Source organism: Myxocyprinus asiaticus, chromosome 37 (genome assembly GCF_019703515.2).
Source record: "Myxocyprinus asiaticus isolate MX2 ecotype Aquarium Trade chromosome 37, UBuf_Myxa_2, whole genome shotgun sequence".
In the NCBI taxonomy this organism is placed as follows: Eukaryota; Metazoa; Chordata; class Actinopteri; order Cypriniformes; family Catostomidae; genus Myxocyprinus; species Myxocyprinus asiaticus.
Window position 1 is genome coordinate 36,028,603 of NC_059380.1, and position 22,640 is coordinate 36,051,242.

At 37.2% G+C, this 22,640-nt stretch overlaps 2 protein-coding genes across 6 annotated transcripts in view; both read right to left on the bottom strand.

Moving 5' to 3' along the window:
- LOC127427882 (ETS domain-containing protein Elk-4-like) overlaps positions 1 to 11,257 on the bottom strand; it is a 38,265-nt gene extending 27,008 nt beyond the window's left edge. For 3 of the 5 annotated variants that reach the window (XM_051675777.1, XM_051675775.1, XM_051675776.1), the window contains exons 1-2: positions 4,892 to 6,523; positions 3,329 to 3,546 (exon numbers count right to left, since the gene is read on the bottom strand). In XM_051675777.1, the coding sequence (XP_051531737.1) occupies positions 3,329 to 3,546; positions 4,892 to 5,033 (360 nt within the window). In that variant the 5' untranslated portion in view covers positions 5,034 to 6,523. Of the gene's footprint in view, positions 1 to 3,328; positions 3,547 to 4,891; positions 6,524 to 8,227; positions 11,067 to 11,138 lie in introns of those variants that run through there. The other 2 variants (XM_051675780.1, XM_051675779.1) reach the window with 2 other exon arrangements.
- A 3,564-nt stretch (positions 11,258 to 14,821) lies between these two features.
- Positions 14,822 to 22,124, bottom strand: LOC127427898 (Krueppel-like factor 15). The gene is made up of 3 exons (XM_051675818.1): positions 21,984 to 22,124; positions 20,277 to 21,299; positions 14,822 to 17,597 (listed from the first exon to the last, which is right to left on the bottom strand). The coding sequence occupies exons 2-3, from the start codon at positions 21,233 to 21,235 to the stop codon at positions 17,429 to 17,431; spliced, it is 1,128 nt and encodes a 375-aa protein (XP_051531778.1). The 5' UTR covers positions 21,236 to 21,299; positions 21,984 to 22,124; the 3' UTR covers positions 14,822 to 17,428.
- Positions 22,125 to 22,640: the final 516 nt, after the last annotated feature.

A 22,640-nucleotide genomic window follows, 5' to 3' on the forward strand; every position in this document is an offset into this window, starting at 1 on the left:
TCACCTGTCTCATATTGTGTTTGGTTTGGCAAAATTGTTTGGTGAGGTTAAAATGACACAACAACTGTGCGACAATCATTTTCACACAATAAATACTGAAGTTGTTGTTCCCTGCGTCCCAGTCCGGACCCTATCCACCTTAACAGTATCTGAGATTAGAATTAGGGTGTCCTAATAGTATGTGGAAATGAGTGTCCCAAAGTTGCCCGGATGGTCTACTATTTCCAGTAGATTTTCGAAGTGTGGATCCGTGAACACTTTACGGGTAATATGACCCACAATCCCTTGCTTGACAGAAGAGGAGTTTGACTGTTCGCTTCAGAACTACAATTGTCATATGTGAAAAACTACAAACATGGCGGTGAGACTGACGGCGCATCTTCACTTCATCACGTTTTTACAAGTTTTTACATGATTACATTGCACTGGTTGAACAGAAGAGAAACTACTTTGTTCTAGCTGTCGGACGAAGACACTGATTGGCTCATTAAGTTGCGAATGATCAAGGGCTCCATTTACATTGATCAGAAACGTTTATGAGTGATTAATGATCCTCATCTTACCATCATGCATTCTTTTCTACTGTATTTGTACTGGTTACCATGCTGTGTGTTCCTCAGAGTAAAAGTGTCAGCACCATAACGATTAAAAACGGGAATATCACAAACAGAAATTGAACAAAATGAACACAACTGTCTGTTCTCATTTTATGTTTGTCATTTATTGTATCACTGAAAAATAGCAGAGCAGAACATCTGTGGTTGAAACCTGTAATTGCAAATAGCTTGGAAAGAAATATTTTACGTCAGTTATGTTTCGGCACTGCTTTTCTGCATGGATGAATCTCAGTCAGGTAGTTTGAGGCTACCTGGACTTTGACTGTGATCACTTGGAAATATTCACCTGCAGAGCCGTAGTCATGACATGCTATTTTCACTTTGATAGAATGTAATTCGATTAAACATTTACAACAGAGTAAGATTAGTTGCTTTGAAGAAGATAAACAATGCACTTATTTACATATGTGAATATGATCATTCAAGTTTTTGAATCACCACACATTCATGTTTGTATTGTACTACATATATCCCAACTTAAAGAGAGGATTTTTGGGCAAACTATTCCTTTATTTTTGTATTAAAATCTACAGTGTCCATGGACAATGCAAGTAAACCATAATACTACAACAGTAGGTCTATGCAATGCACACAATAAAACTGTAAACTAAAAGTACAAAAAAGAGGATTCAATAATGATGGTGATGAAATATACCCTAATAACATGAAAATAATAACATGCAGAAATATGCAATCAATGTAACAAAAAAAAAAAAAAACAGTTTCCTTCATTTGTTTCTTTGGCAGTAAAGAGGAAAGTGTTTTCAACACAGATTTACAGTATTATGTACTTGCTCGCTAATTGAATTTTATTCATAAAAAAGCCAAAAGAAATCTGACGTATCATTTTATAATGGATTTTCATACTTTAGTATTGAAAGTCTGGGTCTAGGATGAGGCTAAATCATTAAAATATGTACGTAAAAAGCATTTGAAAAGTACCAAAAAATGTTTCCAAGTCTGTTTTAATGTGTCCTTCTTATAACAAAAATGAAAAAGTTGAAACCTGTTTGTTTTAATAAAAATCACACATCCCGCAAGGTTTGGCATTGTTGTCAAACGCATTTGGTTGTCGGGTGTCTTGTAACCACATACACTATATTGCCAAGTATTCGCTCACCCATCCAAATAACTGAATTCAGGTGTTCCAATCACTTCCATGGCCACAGGTGTATAAAATGAAGCACCTAGGCATGCAGACTGCTTCTACAAACATTTGTGAAAGAATGGGCCGCTCTCAGGAGCTCAGTGAATTCCAGCGTGGTACTGTGATAGGATGCCACCTGTGCAACAAGTCCAGTCGTGAAATTTCCTCGCTACTAAATATTCCACAGTCAACTGTCAGTGGTATTATAACAAAGTGGAAGCAATTGGGAATGACAGCAACTCAGCCACGAAGTGGTAGGCCACGTAAAATGACAGAGCGGGGTCAGCGGATGCTGAGGCGCATAGTGCGCAGAGGTCGCCAACTTTCTGCAGAGTCAATCGCTACAGACCTCCAAAGTTCATGTGGCCTTCAGATTAGCTCAAGAACAGTGCGTAGAGAGCTTCATGGAATGAGTTTCCATGGCCAAGCAGCTGCATCCAAGCCATACATCACCAAGTGCAATGCAAAGCGTCGGATGCAGTGGTGTAAAGCACGCCGCCACTGGACTCTAGAGCAGTGGAGACGCGTTCTCTGGAGTGACGAATCACGCTTCTCCATCTGGCAATCTGATGGACGAGTCTGGGTTTGGCGGTTGCCAGGAGAACGGTACTTGTCTGACTGCATTGTGCCAACTGTGAAGTTTGGTGGAGGGGGGATTATGGTGTGGGGTTTTTTTTCAGGAGCTGGGCTTGGCCCCTTAGTTCCAGTGAAAGGAACTCTGAATGCTTCAGCATACCAAGAGACTTTGGACAATTCCATGCTCCCAACTTTGTGGGAGCAGTTTGGGGATGGCCCCTTCCTGTTCCAACATGACTGCGCACCAGTGCACAAAGCAAGGTCCATAAAGACACGGATGAGCGAGTTTGGTGTGGAAGAACTTGACTGGCCTGCACAGAGTCCTGACCTCAACCCGATAGAGCACCTTTGGGATGAATTAGAGCGAAGACTGCGAGCCAGGCCTTCTCGTCCAACATCAGTGTCTGACCTCACAAATGCGCTTCTGGAAGAATGGTCAAAAATTCCCATAAACACACTCCTAAACCTTGTGGAAAGCCTTCCCAGAAGAGCTGAAGCTGTTATAGCTGCAAAGGGTGGGCTGACGTCATATTAAACCCTATGGATTAAGAATGGGATGTCACTTCATACGCGTCTAAAGGCAGATGAGCGAATACTTTTGGCAATATAGTGTATGAAGCACCAACTTTGAATATGCAGAAGTGCAAACGAGATTTTAACATTTCAGTGAATAACCACTTACATTTGGTTCTGTTCCTCACACAAAGCTTCCGTTTGACTTCAGAAGACTATAAACTACTTTAATGGAGCTGGGGATTTTTTTCTCTAAAGCTTGAGAGTCTGTGGTCAATGTATGCTTTTGCTGAATGGAAGGAGCAGTATTAAGTGTGAACATTCTGCCAAACATCTCTTTTTGTGTTCTTCTAAAGAAAGAACAAATGAGGATGAGTAAATAATGACTGAATTTCATTTTGGGTGTTAATTTTGTGAACTGACAAGTCTTCTCTGCAGAGTCATTTCAGAAAACAGTGTTAGAGATATTACGCACCTTGTCGTAGTAGTAACGCAGAGCCCGGCTGAGCTTGTCGTAGTTCATGCTGGGTTTGTTCTTGCGGGCGCCCCACAATCTGGCCACCTCTTCCGCCTGCAGAAGTTTGAACTCTCCGTCCTCACTGGTCCAGCAGATGAGCTGGTCATTGTTGGAGTCCAACAAAAGCTCCAGTAGGAACTGCCACAAGGTCACCGAGCTGTCCATGTTCTCTGTTACTGAAAGAAGTGGGGAATGTTACACAATTCAGTTTACGCTCACAGCCTGGATGACACACGTCACGTCAAATTCCGGCAAATATCCTGACTAAGGCTGAAAGACAAACAATTGCGATATGTCAGCGATAATCTCAAAATGGCACATTTTTGGCCAATTAATAAACCTGATTTTACCATTTTGAGATTATCATCAACAGCTGATAACTGTGCCCCGCTAGATAGTCAATCCACTGAATATTCTACAGGATAGTGCACATTTCTTTTTGTGAATTTTAAGTTGTACAAAAGAAGTGTCTATTTTAATTCAGCAATTCTGTGTACATCTTATTTGACATATATTATATCAGTCATACTCTCTAGATATTGCATTAAAATATACATTGGCAGCCAAAAGTTTGGAATAATGTACATATTTTGCTCTTATGGAAAGAAACTGGTACTTTTATTCACCAAAGTGGCATTCAACTGATGACAATGTATAGTCAGGACATTAATAACATTAAAAATTACTATTACAATTTGAAAAATAAATTCAGAACTTCATAAACTACTTCAAAGGGTTCTCATCCAAAAAATCCTCCACGTGAAGCAATGACAGATATGCAGATCCTTGGCTTCCTAGCTGTCAGTTTTTCCAGATCCTCAGGTGACATTTCACCCCACGCTTCCTGTAGCACTTGCCACACCATTAACACCAGTGAAGGTGTTTTCATGCAACACAGAATTGGGGTAAAGGGCAAAACTATGTGCCGATCGTTTTTTTGCTTAAACCATTTATGACCTTACCCCAATGCAGGAAAAATTTTAAGGCGGTTATATGACCTCACACTTTGTCATGTTATAAAGCATAATCTTTTTCACTTTTCACTCTCAATTCGTTTACTTTTTTTGTAAAAAATTATTTTGGCAAAAAAAATTTGCCCATTACCCCGATTTTGCATTGCATGTAAACACCTTCCCAGCAAATACAGAACTTGCATGTAAACACCTTCCCAGCAAATACAGATCTTTTATCACCCTAGAGGGGTATATTTTGTGGTAACAACCAGCTGATTGTACATTATACTGCTTATTACATGGCTACTAACCAAATAAAAAAATACATGGACATAAAATATTGATTTGTGTTGAAATTCTGTAATTATGTGACATGGAAGAAATCGCGAACTGCTGAAATACACCTCTGGTTTGCATCGGAGTTTTGTTGATGTATATTTTGTTGCTAATTAATGACTGTCTGACTGCTCATTATGCATCTTATTACAAGACTTCTTGCCAAATAAATAAATATATGCACATGAAACATTGATTTGAGTTTTTATTTAAAATTATATTATTAGCTTACTTGTAGATGTCGCACAGTGATCCGAGAAGCAGGAAAGATGACAAGCGATACCCAGATGACCAGTCTGATCCCTGGATGTGCGGTTGTTACTCAGAAATATCAGACCACTAGATGGCCCCATTGACCAATCAAAATCGAGCATTCCAGAGAGTCATGTAATAAGCGATTATATTCAATTATATAATAATTATAATTCATTATAATAAACAATTATCTATTGATGGCTTGTATGTTTATGGAGTTTGTCATGGGAATTAAGAATTTAAGGGGACGGTAGAGGAACTACAATGTACAATTTAAAACAAACGTTCTATATCAGTAAAAAATAAATTGTTAGTTGTGTTTCCCGCCATTCTTAGCAGCTCTTCCAATGTGCGCAAGTGTTGTACTGTTTACGTTTTGACGTCAGTAGCAGAGAATAACCCGATGATTTCAAATATGATGTAAACACAGTTTTCTTGCATGATATAAGGTTTTGTATACACTGACTTTTTGGTAATTATCAGTGCATTGATGTACATTTAAATGCGCTCATGGAGAATATGCAAACATCCATGACTGACTTTAGGAAATTATTAGTTGCTTAAGCCAAACTACAGGCTTAACAGACCAAATACTGAGCAACTATTATTCAGTCCTAAAAACATGAAAAATATGCACTCCATATTTAATATGGTACTGACTTCAGAGTAATCCTGGCATTGTTGGTAAGTGCAAACTGCCTGTACATAAAGGGGGTGTGTGTGTGTGTGTGTGTGTGTGTGTGTGTGTGTGTGTGTGTGTGTAAGCTGCTTAAATTAAAACTAAATCTGCCTTGACTCATCCAATATCCAGCTGGGAGTTGCCAAAAAGCAAGAGAGAGAGAGAGAAAAATCTCCCACATACAATCTGACAGAACATAATACACAAATATAGAAACACACAGGCAAGACATGAAAGCTACTTTCAGACTGTAGGAGAGGAGGTCTGGGAATATGAAACTACACATGAGTTTAGCCAAAGTGAACCCAGATATCATCACCATAATTACAATTTAAGTAAAAAATTGTGGCATGTTGTATGCCGTCAGTCATTGAAATTAGGGCAAAAACCATCCAAGAGTACCGGTACTTTCTTTACACTTAACGCTGTTTTGTACTTTACATATTTTTAGTCTTAACATAAATAGGTCGTCACATTTTAAAGTATACGTTAGTATTTCAATTTGATCCAAGATTTCACATTAAGTTAGGGTTGCTCATGCTCATAATCATTGCAGCCAATATTATAACATTTTAACACTTTACAATAAGGTGCTATTTGTTAATGTTAGTATATTGTATACATTAGATATAGATACCATGAATTAACAATGAACAATATGTTTTCACAGTATTAATGTTATTTTATAATAAATACATTTGCTCTTTTAATTAAAAAAGTGTATTAGTGTATGTTGTAATTAACATTAACAAATATTAATAAGTGCCGTAAAAGTATTGTTCATTATTAGTCAATGTTAACTATAATGTAGTTAGCTGATGTTACAAGGAATGCAACAATATTGTAAATTGATACCATGTTTATGCTTTTGTTAAAGATTTAGCTACACCTTAGTTCATTTACCACATTACCACATCATAGATCATTTAAACAGATATACACTGGCGGCCAAAAGTTTGGAATAATGTACAAATTTTGTTGTTTCGGAAGGAAATTGTACTTTATTTCACAAAAGTGGCATTCAACTAATCACAAAGTATAGTCAGGACATTACTGATGTAAAAAACAGCACCATCACTATTTGAAAAAAGTCATTTTTGATCAAATCTAGACAGGCCACATTTCCAGCAGCCATCACTCCAACACCTTGAGTAATCATGCTAAATTGCTAATTTGGTACTAGAAAATCACTTGCCATTATATGAAACACAGTTGAAAGCTATTTGGTTCATTAAATGAAGCTTACCATTGTCTTTGTGTTTGTTTTTGAGTTGCCACATTATGCAATAGACTGGCATGTCTTAAGGTCAACAATGGGTCAAAAATGGCAAAAAAGAAACAGCTTTCTCTAGAAACTCATCAGTCAATCATTGTTTTGAGGAATGAAGGCTATACAATGCTTGAAATTGCCAAAAAACTGAAGATTTCATAAGGTGCACACTACAGTCTTCAAAGACAATGGACAACTGATTCTAACAAGGACAGAAAGAGATGTGGAAGGCCAGATGTACAACTAAACAAGAGGATAAGTACATCAGAGTCTCTAGTTTGAGAAATAGACACCTCACATGTCCTCAGCTGACAGCTTCATTGAATTCTACCCGCTCAACACCAGTTTCATGTACAACAGTAAAGAGAAGATTCAGGGGTGCAGGCCTTATGGGAAGAACTGCAAAGAAAAAGCCACTTTTGAAAAAGAAAAACAAAAAGAAAAGGTTAGAGTGGGCAAAGAAACACAGACATTGGACAAGAGATAATTGGAAAAGAGTGTAATGGATCTTAACCCCATTGAGCTTTTGTGGGATCAGCTAGACTGTAAGGTGCGTGAGAACTGCCCGACAAGACAGCCACACCTATGGCAAGTGCTACAGGAAGCGTGGGGTAGTGATTTTTCACATTATTAATGTCCTAACTATACATTGTTATCAGTTGAATGCCACTTTGGTCAATAAAAGTAACAATTTCTTTCCATAAGAGCAAAATCTATACATTATTCCAAACTTTTGGCCGCCAGTGTACCTGAAAGTTCTTGGCCTTAAATTATCATCTTGACTATCTTATAATTTCTCTTGTAGTTCAAAACTGTGGGATGTTGCATGCTGCTGTTCATTAATATGACACTAGTTAAATCTCTAACTCCAGTGTTTAAGACTAAATCTAGTAAAAAAATGACTTATACTCCTTATCTATCATCTTAAATAAGAGTATACTGTATCAAACCAGCATATTATAAAATCAAAGCTTGGTAGAACGATAAAAATGAGTTGCCTACTAAATATTTAATAAAAGAACCCTTATACTCACATCAGAATATTTGTAGTTGTGCGTTAATATTTAAGGAAACAAGTATGTCTTTCTAAAGTCCAAAGTTGATGTTTAATTATTAGAATGAATTGCAGCATTTTTATAGGGTTGTTTATGGCTGCTAATGCAAGACCTCCACGTCAATTCGACCACATTTTAATCGTGCAGACGGGTCAGAGTACATCATTCACGATTCTTTTCCGTCCACAAATTCCTCTGTTATACTAATAAAGTAAAAACAAGCCTGAATGCCCAACAAATGAAAACTGCAAACTGTTTTGTTAGAACTTAGGTTTAGCACATTAGCATAGAGCTGTCTGTCAAACTCACCTGAGAGAGGCTTTGTGTTCTCCTGAGGCAATTTTGCGACCAATTAAAGCAAAAAACAACAAAACAAAATACAGAATGCAGAACCCCGTATGCTTACATCGTGTTAAAATATGTGGTGGCCCGCTAGCTTAGCGTACTAGCCTGCTAGCTAACAGAGTCTTAGCAAAGTTCGGACTCATTGAGCTAACACGAGTTGATTTAAATCGCGGATTTAACGCGGTTTTCTGTTGTATTTACAAACGAAAACGACTAAAAGAGGCAGAGAAAAAGACAAAGGAAACGCACAGGTAACTGTCTCTCCATCTCAAGTACTCTTATTTTTAGCTGCAGCCACAAAAACATAAAACAGGAAGCAACACGCATCAAGACCACCAGATTAGAACACTTTCACTCTGACAGAGCATACAAACACTTAATAATAATAAGTGAGAGTTCACAGATGTGTAATAAATGAGGTCCAGTCCGTTTGAGATGGTTGAAGCGTTAGTATCCTCCATATGAAAGTTCTGCAGCTCATGAGAGATGAACTCGAGACAGTGAAATATAGTTAAAGCATGTAAAGCATGTGTGCCTGTCTCATTCCATGCCACAAATAATCAAGTATAGGATGCTTTTTTATTACTGTCTATTAAATTGTTTAAAGAACCAGTACATATTAAGTACAATTACTGTGATAGATAGATAGATAGATAGATCAGACAGACAGAGCCATCAGACAGACAGACAGATAGATAGATCCATCAGACAGATAGACAAATAAATAGACAGACAGACAGAGCCATCAAACAGATAGACAGACAGAGCCATCAGACAGACAGATAGATAGACAGACAGACAGAGCCATCAGACAGACAGACAGATAGATAGACAGACAGACAGACAGAGCCATTAGACAGACAGATAGATAGATCCATCAGACAGATAGACAGACAGACAGAGCCATCAGACAGACAGACAGATAGATAGATAGATCCATCAGACAGATAGACAGACAGAGCCATCAGACAGACAGACAGATAGATCAGACAGACAGAGCCATCAGACAGACAGAGATCCATCAGACAGACAGATAGATAGATAGTAGATCCATCAGACAGATAGAGCCATCAAACAAGCAGATAGACAGACAGACAGACAGAGCCATCAGACAGATAGATAGACAGACAGAGCCATCAGACAGACAGACAGATAGATCCATCAGACAGACAGATAGATCGATACATCAGACAGACAGACAGATAAATAGATACAGACAGTAGGTGTCAAATAACAATATTTTAAAGGTGGTAAATGTGGTTGTGTGAAATGGCTCATTAATTTTCTCATATTTCTGTACAGTACAACATTACCAAGTTCCTATGACCAAACACACCTTCAGAAGAACCCAATAAGATATCAGAAGACAAAAATGTGCAGTTCTATTTATGCATAACAATAATATTCACAAAACATTACATTTAAACCCCATTGCCACACCCTCAGGGCACCACCTCCATTTATTCATGCATATATTTATAATGGTCTCATTCATATTAAGAGTGGCAGAATAAAAGAGTAATTTCAGTATTGTGTGACCACGTCTTCCAAACAGATTCCTACACTGCGGAAATACATAAAAAAAAAAAAAAAAAAAATGCAGAAGGCCAAGCATTCCTGTGGAAGAGGACGCTTTTGCTGGAACATTTCGTGGAACGTTTGTATACGGTTATTTGCCAAAAATGTGTTCTAATATTAACAATAATCATTTGTCGGGGAATAATTGCATTCTACGTACATTGATTCAAACTTGACCTCTGATCACTTCTTATTAATAAAAATATCAATTAAATTGCCCATACAACTCCAAAATGGTGCAGGGCAATTTAAGGACAATTTTAGAATTAGAAACAAGTTCAATTGACAGCATTTGTGTTGCCCATTAACAGACAAATTTGTATTCCAGATGGTAAAAAATAAAAATTGCATTTATACTAGTGCACATGCAATGCAAGTACATGGGGTAAAGCATTCCTAGTTTAATGCCTGATATACATTTTCTGTTCAAAAATGTGTGTTATTGGAGCTGTAAAGTTGTCTAAACATTTTACAGTTCTGCCAAACTTTTAGTGGTGGGATACTTTTCTAGGCGAATTAACTTCAGGTTATACATTAATAGAGTGCAACAGTGCCAGCACCCACATTTCAGCTGATTTGGTTCTGATTCTGAAAGTATTTTTCCTATTCATTTCTTCCACTGGGATTTCATAAAACCCTACATAAGAGTTCTAAGCCATGAAGGAAAACAACCAGCTTCGAGGTGAATCACAACATTGCAAATTTTGATTTGAAGCAAAAAATTATAAATACAGTAGGACAAGACGACAATGGTCTGTGACAAAGGACTGTGTTAACGTCTTTCATGAGAACATGAACTACAATGATGTAGTTCACATGAAGCATTGCGAATCATGTGATCAAATAAAAAAAAAAAAAACAATAATTGATTTAAAGTTGTAAACAATATATTTTTTAATTTTATTGCAAAATATTCAGATAAATGCAAATGTATATGAAGTTTGAGAATGTAGGAAGACCGACTCAATTTCACCACTTACAGCACGTCATGCGAGTGGGCGGCTTCTGCAGCGCTTGTTTGCCGTGCTTTGTTAGCTGCGATTCTATGACTGGCGGACCATTCTCTTAGATCATGGGTAGTGTAGTTCTTCACCAGAAATTCCGCTATTAAACATGTTAAAGTTGAAATTAATTGGACTGATGACTTTAACAGAAGTATATACCATTGATTAACAACCTCAGAGCTCATGGTAGGTCTGTCTTTAAAGGTTTATAAATATACTGTTAAAAATGTATTCGTCTATGGAAAAAATGAATAGGATTTTTACATCTGGAACACAACTGTTGAGATCTATACCTGCAGATGGACTCTGGTATCCCTGTGCATGTGCCTGTGAAAGTTGCAGTATTTACATGGTCATGACAGGAGTTGAGAATTTGGATATAACTTTACACAAAGTTAGTAAATGAATACATCACATTTGTCTCATGTTAGAATGGATAACAAGGATAAAGTTTTGTGGCTATACACTTCAAAACAGTGCGTATTTAAACATTTATTCCAGCTGTAAGTACATTACTGTAAATTAGATTTTTGCGGGCCAAATGGCATGAGAATATAGCATGCCAAACAATTTGTATTTAAACTGAACATGTGACATATCACAGCTTTTGAAATGATTGTATTTTTTTTTTTTAACTTTATTTTCTTACATAGGAAAATAGCATTTTTCAGTTATTCCAAAATAGAACCTAAATTTGACCAGCGTATGACAGCAGCTATAGTTGGATGGGCTGGTAAATGAAAACTGTTAATGCATTAACATGATGTTGCATGTACAGGAACTAATAAAAAAAAAAAAAAAAAAAAAAATTTATTAAGATGAGGGTGGCAGCAGAGAATCAAGGATGAGCCCTTTTCATTAAAAAAAAAAAAAGAAAAAAAAAAGACAGATCTCTTCAATAAAGAGAACAAGGAAAAATAGCATATAAAAACATGAGTACGTGACAGTACTAGTTCAAACACTGTAAATCAGAGTGCTCTTGGTGTGATAAAGGATGATGAACCTACTTGATCACTCAGATATCTAACAGCTACAAACCTTCGAGTATTATTGATTCCAAATATTAAGTATGTAGAGAACCCAATAATCTGTGGAAGCGTACATGAATAAGAAAATAGAGCTGCAAAGAAAGCAGAACATAATGCATATAGTAGTTAAACTTAAAGTAATAGTTCATGCAAAAATGAATATTTTGTCATCATTTACTCACCTCCATGTTGTTTCAAACCTGAATGACTCTCTGTCTTTTGTGGTTTATAAGTGGTCAATTTTATTTTTTAAATTATACTTCAAAGATTCACCTCTTATGTTCCACAGGAGAAACAAAATTGATATAGGTTTGGAACGAAATGAGTTATGTCTGATTCCATTTTATTTTTTTATTTTTTTTACATGATGTCATGACAACCAAGTTGGGGAACCCATAGAATTCTAAGTTTCTAATTATGAGTTCTACGAAGACTTTAAAGGAATAGTTCACCCAAAAATGAAAATTTGCTGATAATTTACTCACCCTCAGGCCATCCAAGGTGGAGGAGTCAGGAACCAAAACAGTCCAAAACTATTTAAAAACAATTTAACAATTTATCCAAATAATAATAATTAAAAAAAAAACAATGTAAACAATGACGCGTTTCCTGACTCCTCCTCCACATGACGCGTGACTTTATCAACGTGCTTACGTCATCCCTCTCATGAGCGCACGTCACAGAGATGTACGGAAGTGAACATTTGTAGTTAAAAAGTATACAAGTATTGTTTTGTTTCTAAAAATAATCAACCGTTTGGGTTCAGACCTTTATTTGTCGACTGGAGTCGTGTGGATTATATTGATGCACCCTAAATATGCATTTTGGACTGTCAAAAAATGGAGTACATTCACTTGCATTGTTTAGAGGAGGAGGCCTGAAATGAAATCCTAAAAGTCTTAAATTCTGTTTTGATGTAGAAAGAAACTCAGATACACCTTGGATGGCCTGAGGGTGAGTAAATTATCAGCAAATTTTCATTTTTGGGTGAACTATTCCTTTAATGGTTTTTACAAGTTGGAATCTCGTAATTATGTTAATTTCGACATGACAGTAATTCCGACATGACAGTAATTCCGACATGACGTGAAGTTTTTACAAGTTGAAATCTCGTTATTTAGGTTATTCCAGCATGATGTGAATGGTTTTTACAAATCATAATCTCGCAAATCATAATATATTGATAACGTGAAAGTTTTTTACAAATCGGAATCTCGTACTTACAGTATGTTAATTCCAACATGATGTGAACAGGTTTTAAAAGTCGGAATCTTATTGGGGGCCTGGGTAGCTCAGTGGCAAAAGACGCTGGCTACCACCCCTGGAGTTTGCTAGTTTGAATCCCAGGGTGTGCTGAGTGACTCCAGCCAGGTCTCCTAAGCAACCAAATTGGCCCGGTTGCTAGGGAGGGTAGAGTCACATGGGGTAACCTCCTCGTGGTCGCTATAATGTGGTTCGTTCTCGGTGGGGCGCGTGGTGAGTTGAGCGTGGATGCCGCGGTGGATGTCTCCGTGGCAACGCACTCAACAAGCTACGTGATAAGATGCACGGGTTGACGGTTTCAGACGCAGAGGCAACTGAGATTCGTCCTCCGCCACCCGGATTGAGGTGAATCACTACGCGACCATGAGGACTTAAAAGCGCATTGGGAATTGGGCATTCCAAATTGGGTGAAAAGGGGGCGGGGGGGGGGAAATCGAAATCTTGAAATTATGTGAATTCTGACATGGCGTGAATGGTTTTTATAAATCAGAATCTCATAATTACAGTAATTCCGACAAGATGTGAATGATTTTTACAAGTCGGAATCTCATAATTATGATAATTCTATGGAAGGACTATGTCCTGTGTGTTTGGATAATTTTAAACTGAATTTTACAGAAACTAACCAAAAAATACAGTAAAACAATGTTACTGGGGCACTTAAATTAGTGAGGCAAGGTTTGGAACAATATGAGGGTGCGCAAATGATGACAGAATCTTCAACTATCCCTTTAAGACCAGAAGTAAAAAGGCAGCATGATGTCAAGAGTTCAACAGGAAACAGAAAATTCACCTCCATGTGGTAGATTAATCTGAACCTACTCAAATTGGAACTTGACCATAGTCCCATGGAAAAAGAAGTACAAGTCTTCAATGACGTATCTGTTATATGATGTCCAGATAGCTTCATTTCGTCAGGAAGCGATCAGCTGCCAGTTTTTTTTGTGACAAGTTCACCTGTCCCCAGCGATTTTAGCTTATCAGCTGTGACGTCACTAAGTAGAAAATGCATTGATCTAATGCAAAGCACATTACGACAACATAAAGGAAACAATTTTCTTTGTGTGATTACAGATCTTAGAGAAAACTGTTTCTAGCTTATATGTTTAACAGTACACTAGTTTATTCTTACATGTAGTGATGTTATCCATTACATTATTATCCGCAATATCCATCCATGTCCATAAGTATCCATAGTCCCATAAACAGGCGGGATTCTGGTTTGGCATTCACTCTCAACAGACTGAGAGAGATGAGGCACAAGAAAACGTGGAAAGCAACTTGATGCACAAATACCTTTCAGCTAGCGCAGGGATGTGATTGGGCCAAGTAAATTCCTGATTGTGATTGGGTTTGCGAGGGGAAGGGGGGTGGGGACTAAAAAAGTAAAAACATAAATAATGTGACGTCTAAAAAACAATTGCATTGGACCTAAACTTTCATTAAGTAACAACTCATTCAAAAGAGCTGTATTCCATGAGAGTAATTTAATAGTGTTATAGGCTATAATAAATCAAATAAAGAAATGTCCAGGTTATATATATAACACCAAATATTCATATAAATATTTTATGATATTTTATAGCCTATTTTTAGGACCATTAAAATGTTTGGCTTTGTGAAATTAAGTACACTTCCCTCAAAATTCTCATTACCGGTATGTGAATAAATCTTATAGCCTACTCATTATTGTAATGCAAAAAAAATTTAATTACAATAATAAAAAATAAAATAAAAACTAATACAGTAATAAAAAATAATTAACTTGTTTTTTTTAAATAAAAATAATGATAAATTCAATGCAACAAATACTACCGTGAAGTAGATAATATATACAATTGTACTCTACAAATGTACTTTACAACTGAAATAATCATTTAATAATTAGATTTACAGAAAAAAAAAAACATTTTTCAGGTTACAGTATTGAGAATGAGATTTTTATGATATTTATATTCTGAAACAACCCTTACATACTGTATACTAAGTTTTCATTAAAGCAAAAATCTTTATTTAAACAAAATGTCAATAATTAATAGAATGAAATTATATAAATTATATTTTGCTTAAAGACAGTTAAGCATTTCTGCATCGTAATGTTATATTGACACAATTATATATTGTTTTTACTTTTAGATCAGCTAATTTAAATTCAGTTCAACAAATACTATGATGATACACTGGCGGCCAAAAGTTTGGAATAATGTACAGATTTTGTTGTTTCGGAAGGAAATTGGTGCTTTAATTCACCAAAGTGGCATTCAACTGATCACAAAGTATAGTCAGGACATTACTGATGTAAAAAACAGCACCATCACTGTTTGAAAAAAGTCATTTTTGATCAAATCTAGACAGGCCCCATTTCCAGCAGACATCACTCCAACACCTTATCCTTGAGTAATCATGCTAAATTGCTAATTTGGTACTAGAAAATCACTTGCCATTATATCAAACACTGCTGAAAGCTATTTGGTTCATTAAATGAAGCTTAACATTGTCTTTGTGTTTGTTTTTGAGTTGCCACAGTATGCAATAGATTGGCATGTCTTAAGGTCAACAATGGGTCAAAAATGGCAAAAAAGAAACAACTTTCTCTAGAAACTCATCAGTCAATCATTGTTTTGAGGAATGAAGGCTATACAATGCTTGAAATTGCCAAAAAACTGCAGATTTAATATAAAGGTGCACACTACAGTCTTCAAAGACAAAGGACAACTGGCTCTAACAAGGACAGAAAGAGATGTGGAAGGCCATATGTACAACTAAACAAGAGGATAAGTACATCAGAGTCTCTAGTTTGAGAAATAGACGCCTCACATGTCCTCAGCTGACAGCTTCATTGAATTCTATCCGCTCAACACCAGTTTCATGTATAACAGTAAAGAGAAGACTCAGGGGTGCAGGCCTTATGGGAAGAATTGCAAAGAAAAAGCCACTTTTGAAAAAGAAAAACAAAAAGAAAAGGTTAGAGTGGGCAAAGAAACACAGACATTGGACAAGAGATAATTGGAAAAGAGTGTTCTGGATCTTAACCCCATTGAGCTTTTGTGGGATCAGCTAGACTGTAAGGTGCGTGAGAAGTGCCCGACAAGACAGACACATCTATGGCAAGTGCTACAGGAAGTGTGGGGTGAAATGTCACCTGAGTATCTGGACAAACTGACAGCTAGAATGCCAAGGATCTGCAAAGCGGTCATTGCTGCACATGGAGGATTTTTTGATGAGAACTCTTTGAAGTAGTTTAAGAAGTTCTGAACATTTTTTTTTTCAAATTGTAATAGTAATTTTTCACGTTATTAATGTCCTGACTATACATTGTGATCAGTTGAATGCCACTTTGGTGAATAAAAGCTAAATTTATACATTATTCCAAACTTTTGGCTGCGAGTGTATATACTTATAATTACACTTTACAAATGTACTTTACAATCTAAATAATTATTTAGTAGTAGTAACAAGAACAATAACAGAATCATATTTTTGCATTACATTACAGTAATTATCCCCCCCCCAAAATGTTCATCTAAGCCATGTTACATTTTTATAAAAACAATACAAAAAATATATAATGGTCCTAAAATAGGCTTCAATTAATGTAATTGATGCTAAATGTCTTTTTATTTTTAAATTTTGGGGTGAAATATGACCTGAGCATTTCTTGATTGTTTCAAAAGACTCAATAATGACACCCATATTTGATATGATAATCCATATTATCATAGCCTAAATCATAGTGCATATTTTCTCCATTTAATTTAAAAGGAAGGGAAATTCTGCAGCATTTTTGCTTTATTTAAGACACTAGAGCCAACTAAAAATATTAAACTCTGTTTGGATGTTCACCTGGTTAGACCTATAACATAATATTCACAAAATGTACAAGACACTCTTTTTCTCTAATTATATTCCATATTGCCCGTTAAATCTCCACACTTTCTGTAACCTCTATTTAAAGGCAATAAAACAAATCCCATAATCTGCTGCAGCTAAACCTGTAGCTTTAGACAAATAATGGATGAAAATGTGATGAAATTAAACATGAGCCTGACTTTAGCCCACCAAAAAGTCAGAAATCTTCTCTGAGCTTAACAATCACATCCCTGAGTTTCAAGTTTGCTGACTGCAGCACCAAGAAAAACAAACATCTGGATAAACTATAAAAAAGTGGGGGAGGAAAGAGAGACAAAAATGAAGGCGGAGGGTTACAGCTTGTGAGCTTGTTTCGATATCATAGCTTTCTCTCGAAAACTTGATTGATCAAGAGATTCCATGTCTGTTAGAGGATCCAAGGGTCAGACGTTTGTCCGGACCAGTCTGCCAGCACGTGGACCACGGTGCACCTTGGTGTGTTTAGATAGGTGGTCGCTCCTGGCGAACTTTTTGTCGCACATTGTGCACTCGTAAGGCTTGACTCCCGAGTGAGAGCGCCGATGGCGAGAGAGCTCATCAGAGCGAGAGAACCTTTAAAGCGTAGAACACACACACATCAGAAACTCTTGTTTGTTTTATTAATTTAGGACACAACTACAGTCTTTGATGTTAATTTGCACACTACCCTTCCCTAAGCCCGCCTTAAAAATGTTACTGATCAATCCTCTCTTCACAACTATTGCCACGCCCCATATTATCAGCCTTTACACTTTTTCTAACTTCATGCTATGTTCACATCATGTCAGAATTACAGTAATTATGAGATACCAACTGGGAGATTCTACTTAGTGCTATTCACGTCCTCGGACATCGGAAATTATTTGTTGTTGATTACAGTAAAATAATGAATCACTTCATTAATTCACCTCTACATGTTCTTGCAAAATGTACAAAAGAAAGTGCTTCACGTAACAGTTGCTAATATAAAATTGCATCAAACAGAAATTTGTAAACAACCTTTAACTGTTGAGGATGCTACCAGGGGCGGACTGGGAACAAAAATCAGTCCTGGAGAAAATTTGTCGAGCGGGGGTAGGAGTAGGGGGAATGGGTGCTTGCGATGTCAAGTTGTCGACCGGGGGTGTGGTGGCTATTGTGTTTCACTGTCCCCTTCTGCATATCGCGGCACCGTTACGCAGCACCCTTCATCATATCGCAGCCCACTTTGGCGTATCGCGGTCCCGTTTCCCGGCTGGTCCCCCGATAATCCTGATGGCCAGTCCGCCTCTGGATGCTACCATTTTGGTTCTTTTTTTTTTTTTTTTACATTGTAGCTTTAAGGAGTTCTGAGTTTACAACTTGCAATTACGAGTTTTACAAAGACATGAACAGTTTTTACAAGTTGGAATCTCGTAAATACAGTATTTCCGTAATGACATGAACGTTTTTGGAAGTCGGAATTTTATAATCATGGTAATTCCGACATGATGCGAGCGGTTTTTACAAGTCGGAATCTCGTAAATACGGTGATTCCGACATGATGTAAATGATTTAACACGTCAGAATTGCCTAATTACCATAATTGCGACATGAGGTGAATGTTTTCAGAATCTCGTAATTCCAACATGACGTAAACGGTTTTTAAAATTTGGGATCTCGTCATTACAGTATTTCCGACATGACGTGAACAATTTTTACAAGTCGGAATCTCGTAATTACTGTAATTTCGACAGAGTGAATGATTTTCACAAGTCGGAATTACTGTTACAAGTCAGAATCCCGTAATTACGGTAATTCCAACATGCAAATGATTCTCACAAGTTGGAGTCTCTTACTGTATTTCTGACATGATGTGAACGCACCATAAGACTATTAGTCCTGTGTGTTTGAAATTAAATTAATTGTACAGAAATGATCCAAAAAGATGGTAAAACATTGTTTTAACAGAATTTAAAGTAGTAACAGAAGGAACTTAGAGAGAATGTATAAAACACTTTTTTCCTTATCCAAATCTTTAAATATTAAATTTGTAGAAACTTTAGGAACAGTTCTATTCACTTACACTGATTTTATCAGTTATAATCACCATCAAATAAGCATTTATAGTCTCTGCAGTTTTTAACCACGTTACTACTACTGCGTAATTTATTTTAAGAAAAATGGCAGAATATGCTTTGCAATGTCACATTTCTTCCAGCCCACGTATAAATAATATCCATAAAATTTTTACCACTTCAAGCACATTTTATAGAAAATTGACATTTTTATGGAAATCTTGAATGCATTCCCTTGAGACATTTTACCAAAAAAAGATACCATCTCACAAACGAATGTCATTCCGTAAATATTCAGCGCACAAATTAAATTGCGTTATGTCCTTATTTAACTGAAAAAGTTGAGCTAACGATAAATATATAGTTAGGATGTGCAGTGCATAGAGCCGTTGTTGTACAGACTTAAACACACAAAGTGCTCGTACAATTTAGAGATCCTTGACTCATACAAGGAAAATACCATCATGAGCATTACGCGCTCTGTTTGTAGCAGATGACATTGAGCAGAACACTAATTTACTTTGCAGCGCGAGGCATACAGAACACATATTTATTTAATTAAATAGCAGCCTTTTGTGGTTTAATAATCACTTTGAGTAACATAGCGAGTAGCAACTGGCTTTTCCGTATTGAGAAGCTACTGTCATAACAACACAGAAACACTTCAAAATAAAAGCTCTGCCAAAATAAAAGCTCAATTTAAAGGGAACAAAGTACAAAATAGATCACTACAGTACAGTTATGAAATATAGAATGTAATATCTACAACTAATAATAATAATAATAATAAATCAGTAGTATTATATTTAAGCAATATCTCACATCTGTGATGCACTGTTATGCAGCACTTTATTTGACAAAACATAACTCCAATGTTGTATTTTGAATTGTGCTGTGAGGTTCTGTATAAAAGCATTTCATTTCATAAAAATTTTACAATATTATGTTGAAAATTAATTGTTATATTTTCATTTAATTTAAGTTTAATGAATGTATTTATTTAGACAACAATTTGATGATAAAATGTAACTAAACTGTTGATACAGAATTCAGAAAAAAAAATAAAATAAAAACAAAACAGGTATCGACGAATGCCAAAAATGAAGTATCATACTTGTACTCGTTCTCAAAAAAAATTTATTAGGATATCCCTAGTTATTAATGACACACTTTTGACTTTCAAGTATTAATAAATTATAGTATCAACGCTCCTTACCTCCACCCACAGTCTGGCCAGCTGCACAGGTATGGCTTCTCACCCGTATGCCTGCGGAAATGAGCTTTCAGGTGGCTGCTCTTGGTGTACATCTTCTCACACCCTGGGTGAGAGCACTTATGTACCCTCAGGGTTTCTGTGGAGGACCTGGATGGACGTGGTGTGATGGCTTTGATCAGGCCCGTGCCAGCGATTCCAACTGCTCTGACTGTGATCGGCAGGGGGGCGATCTTCACATACTTTTGGTCTTGGTTCATGGCCTCACCCACGATGGGGAGGAGAGTTGTCGAGGGCACCTGTGGTGAAAGTAGGGTAATGTTCTGTGCCCCTTGGACACCAAGCACCAGGTGGGCCAATTGGATCCCGTTAGTCACGCCACTTTGAGCGTCTGGCGGCGGAAGGGCGTGGCTTATCTGGAGAGGCTGCAACTGAAGCACCAATGGAGCACCAACAAGCACTGGAGCAGCACTCGGTGTGGCGGTAACACTCTGAGTCGCAGGAGGTGTTGGAGTAATTGATTTCTGCCCTGCATCACTGTGCTCACTAGGGGAAGACGGTTGTACTGGAGGCTCTTCGTCATTTGCCTGTTCTTCTGGACTTGGAGGAACATCTTTCACCAGCTCCATCTTCTCCATCAGGAACTCCTCAATGTCCTCCAGGGTTGGAGAGAAGGAGCTGTGGAGCTCCGATATAAAATCGGGCAGCTTGGGCAGCTGGACCAACAAGTCCTCAGTTGAGTCTAAATAAATTTGCAGCGGCCCTTCCTCCTCATCTTCCTCGCCTGGGCTGAAGCTGAGCTGAGCTCCAGCGTCTCCGGTTTCAGGACTGGAGCATGAAATGGAGCTGCCCCGCTCGCTGCTCTCGCTACCACCCACCTCAAGGAAGGGCACGGTGGCCAGGGCGTGGTCCGCAAACGATTCATTAGCAGTGGCCACCGCTTTGTCACTTATGGAGACCATTTGTTGGTGTGCAGATCAGAGGAAGGGTGAAGGTGTCACCAATGAGCACCACGGTTTGTAAACACTGCAAAAAAGAATGACAGTAAGAAATGGGAAAAGTTAGGAAAAACAGTATTGAACAGTGGCACCAAAAAGTATTTGGACATTTTAGCCACACTTAAAAGTGCATCTCATGAAAATATTTCCAGGTTTCACCCCAAAATCATAAAAGTAGAACATTTTCTTTGCATACAGAAAATTAAACTTATTTTGTACCAGTCACCATTCATCTTTTTTGCATAACAATTAAGCACCCCCCCCCCCCCCCCCCCGTTTGTTTGTATATGCCACTTGCTTTGAATATTGTGTTTATATCTAATGCAATGGAAATGCATTTTCACAAGTGTGCCATAAGTATCCAAATACTTTAAGACAACATGTGCATACACAATACCAATAACCATTAGAAACATTGCCATGCTTGCAGAGATTAACCCACTGAGTTTTATGGGCTAAAAAGGGGAGGGGCTGTTTGAAAAGAAAAACATCACAACATAAAACACTACAGACTTCGGTGCATACTTATACAGTATGCATCGGAAAACTACACGATCAAAGACCCGAAAAGAAACTGCCTATCTATTACACCAATTCTCAACTACACCGTGCATATGCACGAGGCACAAGACATGTGTTTGAGAAAAGTGCGTCAGCGGGGCAGGAAAACAGGCCTGCCAACAATTACATTTGTATATTTATGTCTCATTACCTCGCGTTAATATGGATTGAAACGTCCAAAGTGTGGATTTGCGACATAGGTTGAGTCCCGATGTCCCTTTCGCTGTTATTTTTGGGAAGAACATCGTCCTTGCCACGGATCCATGTTGGCATTTTTCAGCGATGCCTGTCACATGACACGCATCGCAATGCACTCGAGGGCACGGATCCGATTCCTCGCCTCTGATTGGTGGCGCGGACAGGGGCTCGCCCCAAAACTAGGTACGTGAGTGGTTGGAGTAAAAAGAGTAATGAATTATTTATAAGGACTGGAAAAACATCCAAACGAGAGTAAGACAGATCACCACCATGCGTTTCTGCAGTGCCAGTGCCACTATGGCATATTTTAATGCAGGCGTAGCGGGAGTAATATTTAAAAGTGTAAATATAAATAATTGTAATAATTATTTATTTAATAGACACATTTAAGATAAAAAAATACATTAAAAAAAATTAAACAATTTTATTGTGATTCACATAGAAAAAAAAGTTTGGACACATTTGACTGAATTTGTATCTTTAAAACTGTTTCCAGTCGTATCCAAGTCGTATGCTTAAATGTTGTGATTTGTTAACAAATATAAATTGGGCCTATTTAAAATAAAATTCAAAAGTATTATTATTATTATTATTATTATTATTATCTTCT

Coding starts and splice junctions, on each gene's coding strand:
- LOC127427898 (XM_051675818.1), bottom strand. CDS start 21,235: ATGGTCTCCATAAGTGACAAAGCGGTGGCCACTGCTAATGAATCGTTT. Junction 17,598..20,276: donor TGGCCAGACTGTGGGTGGAG/GTAAGGAGCGTT, acceptor TACGCTTTAAAG/GTTCTCTCGCTCTGATGAGC.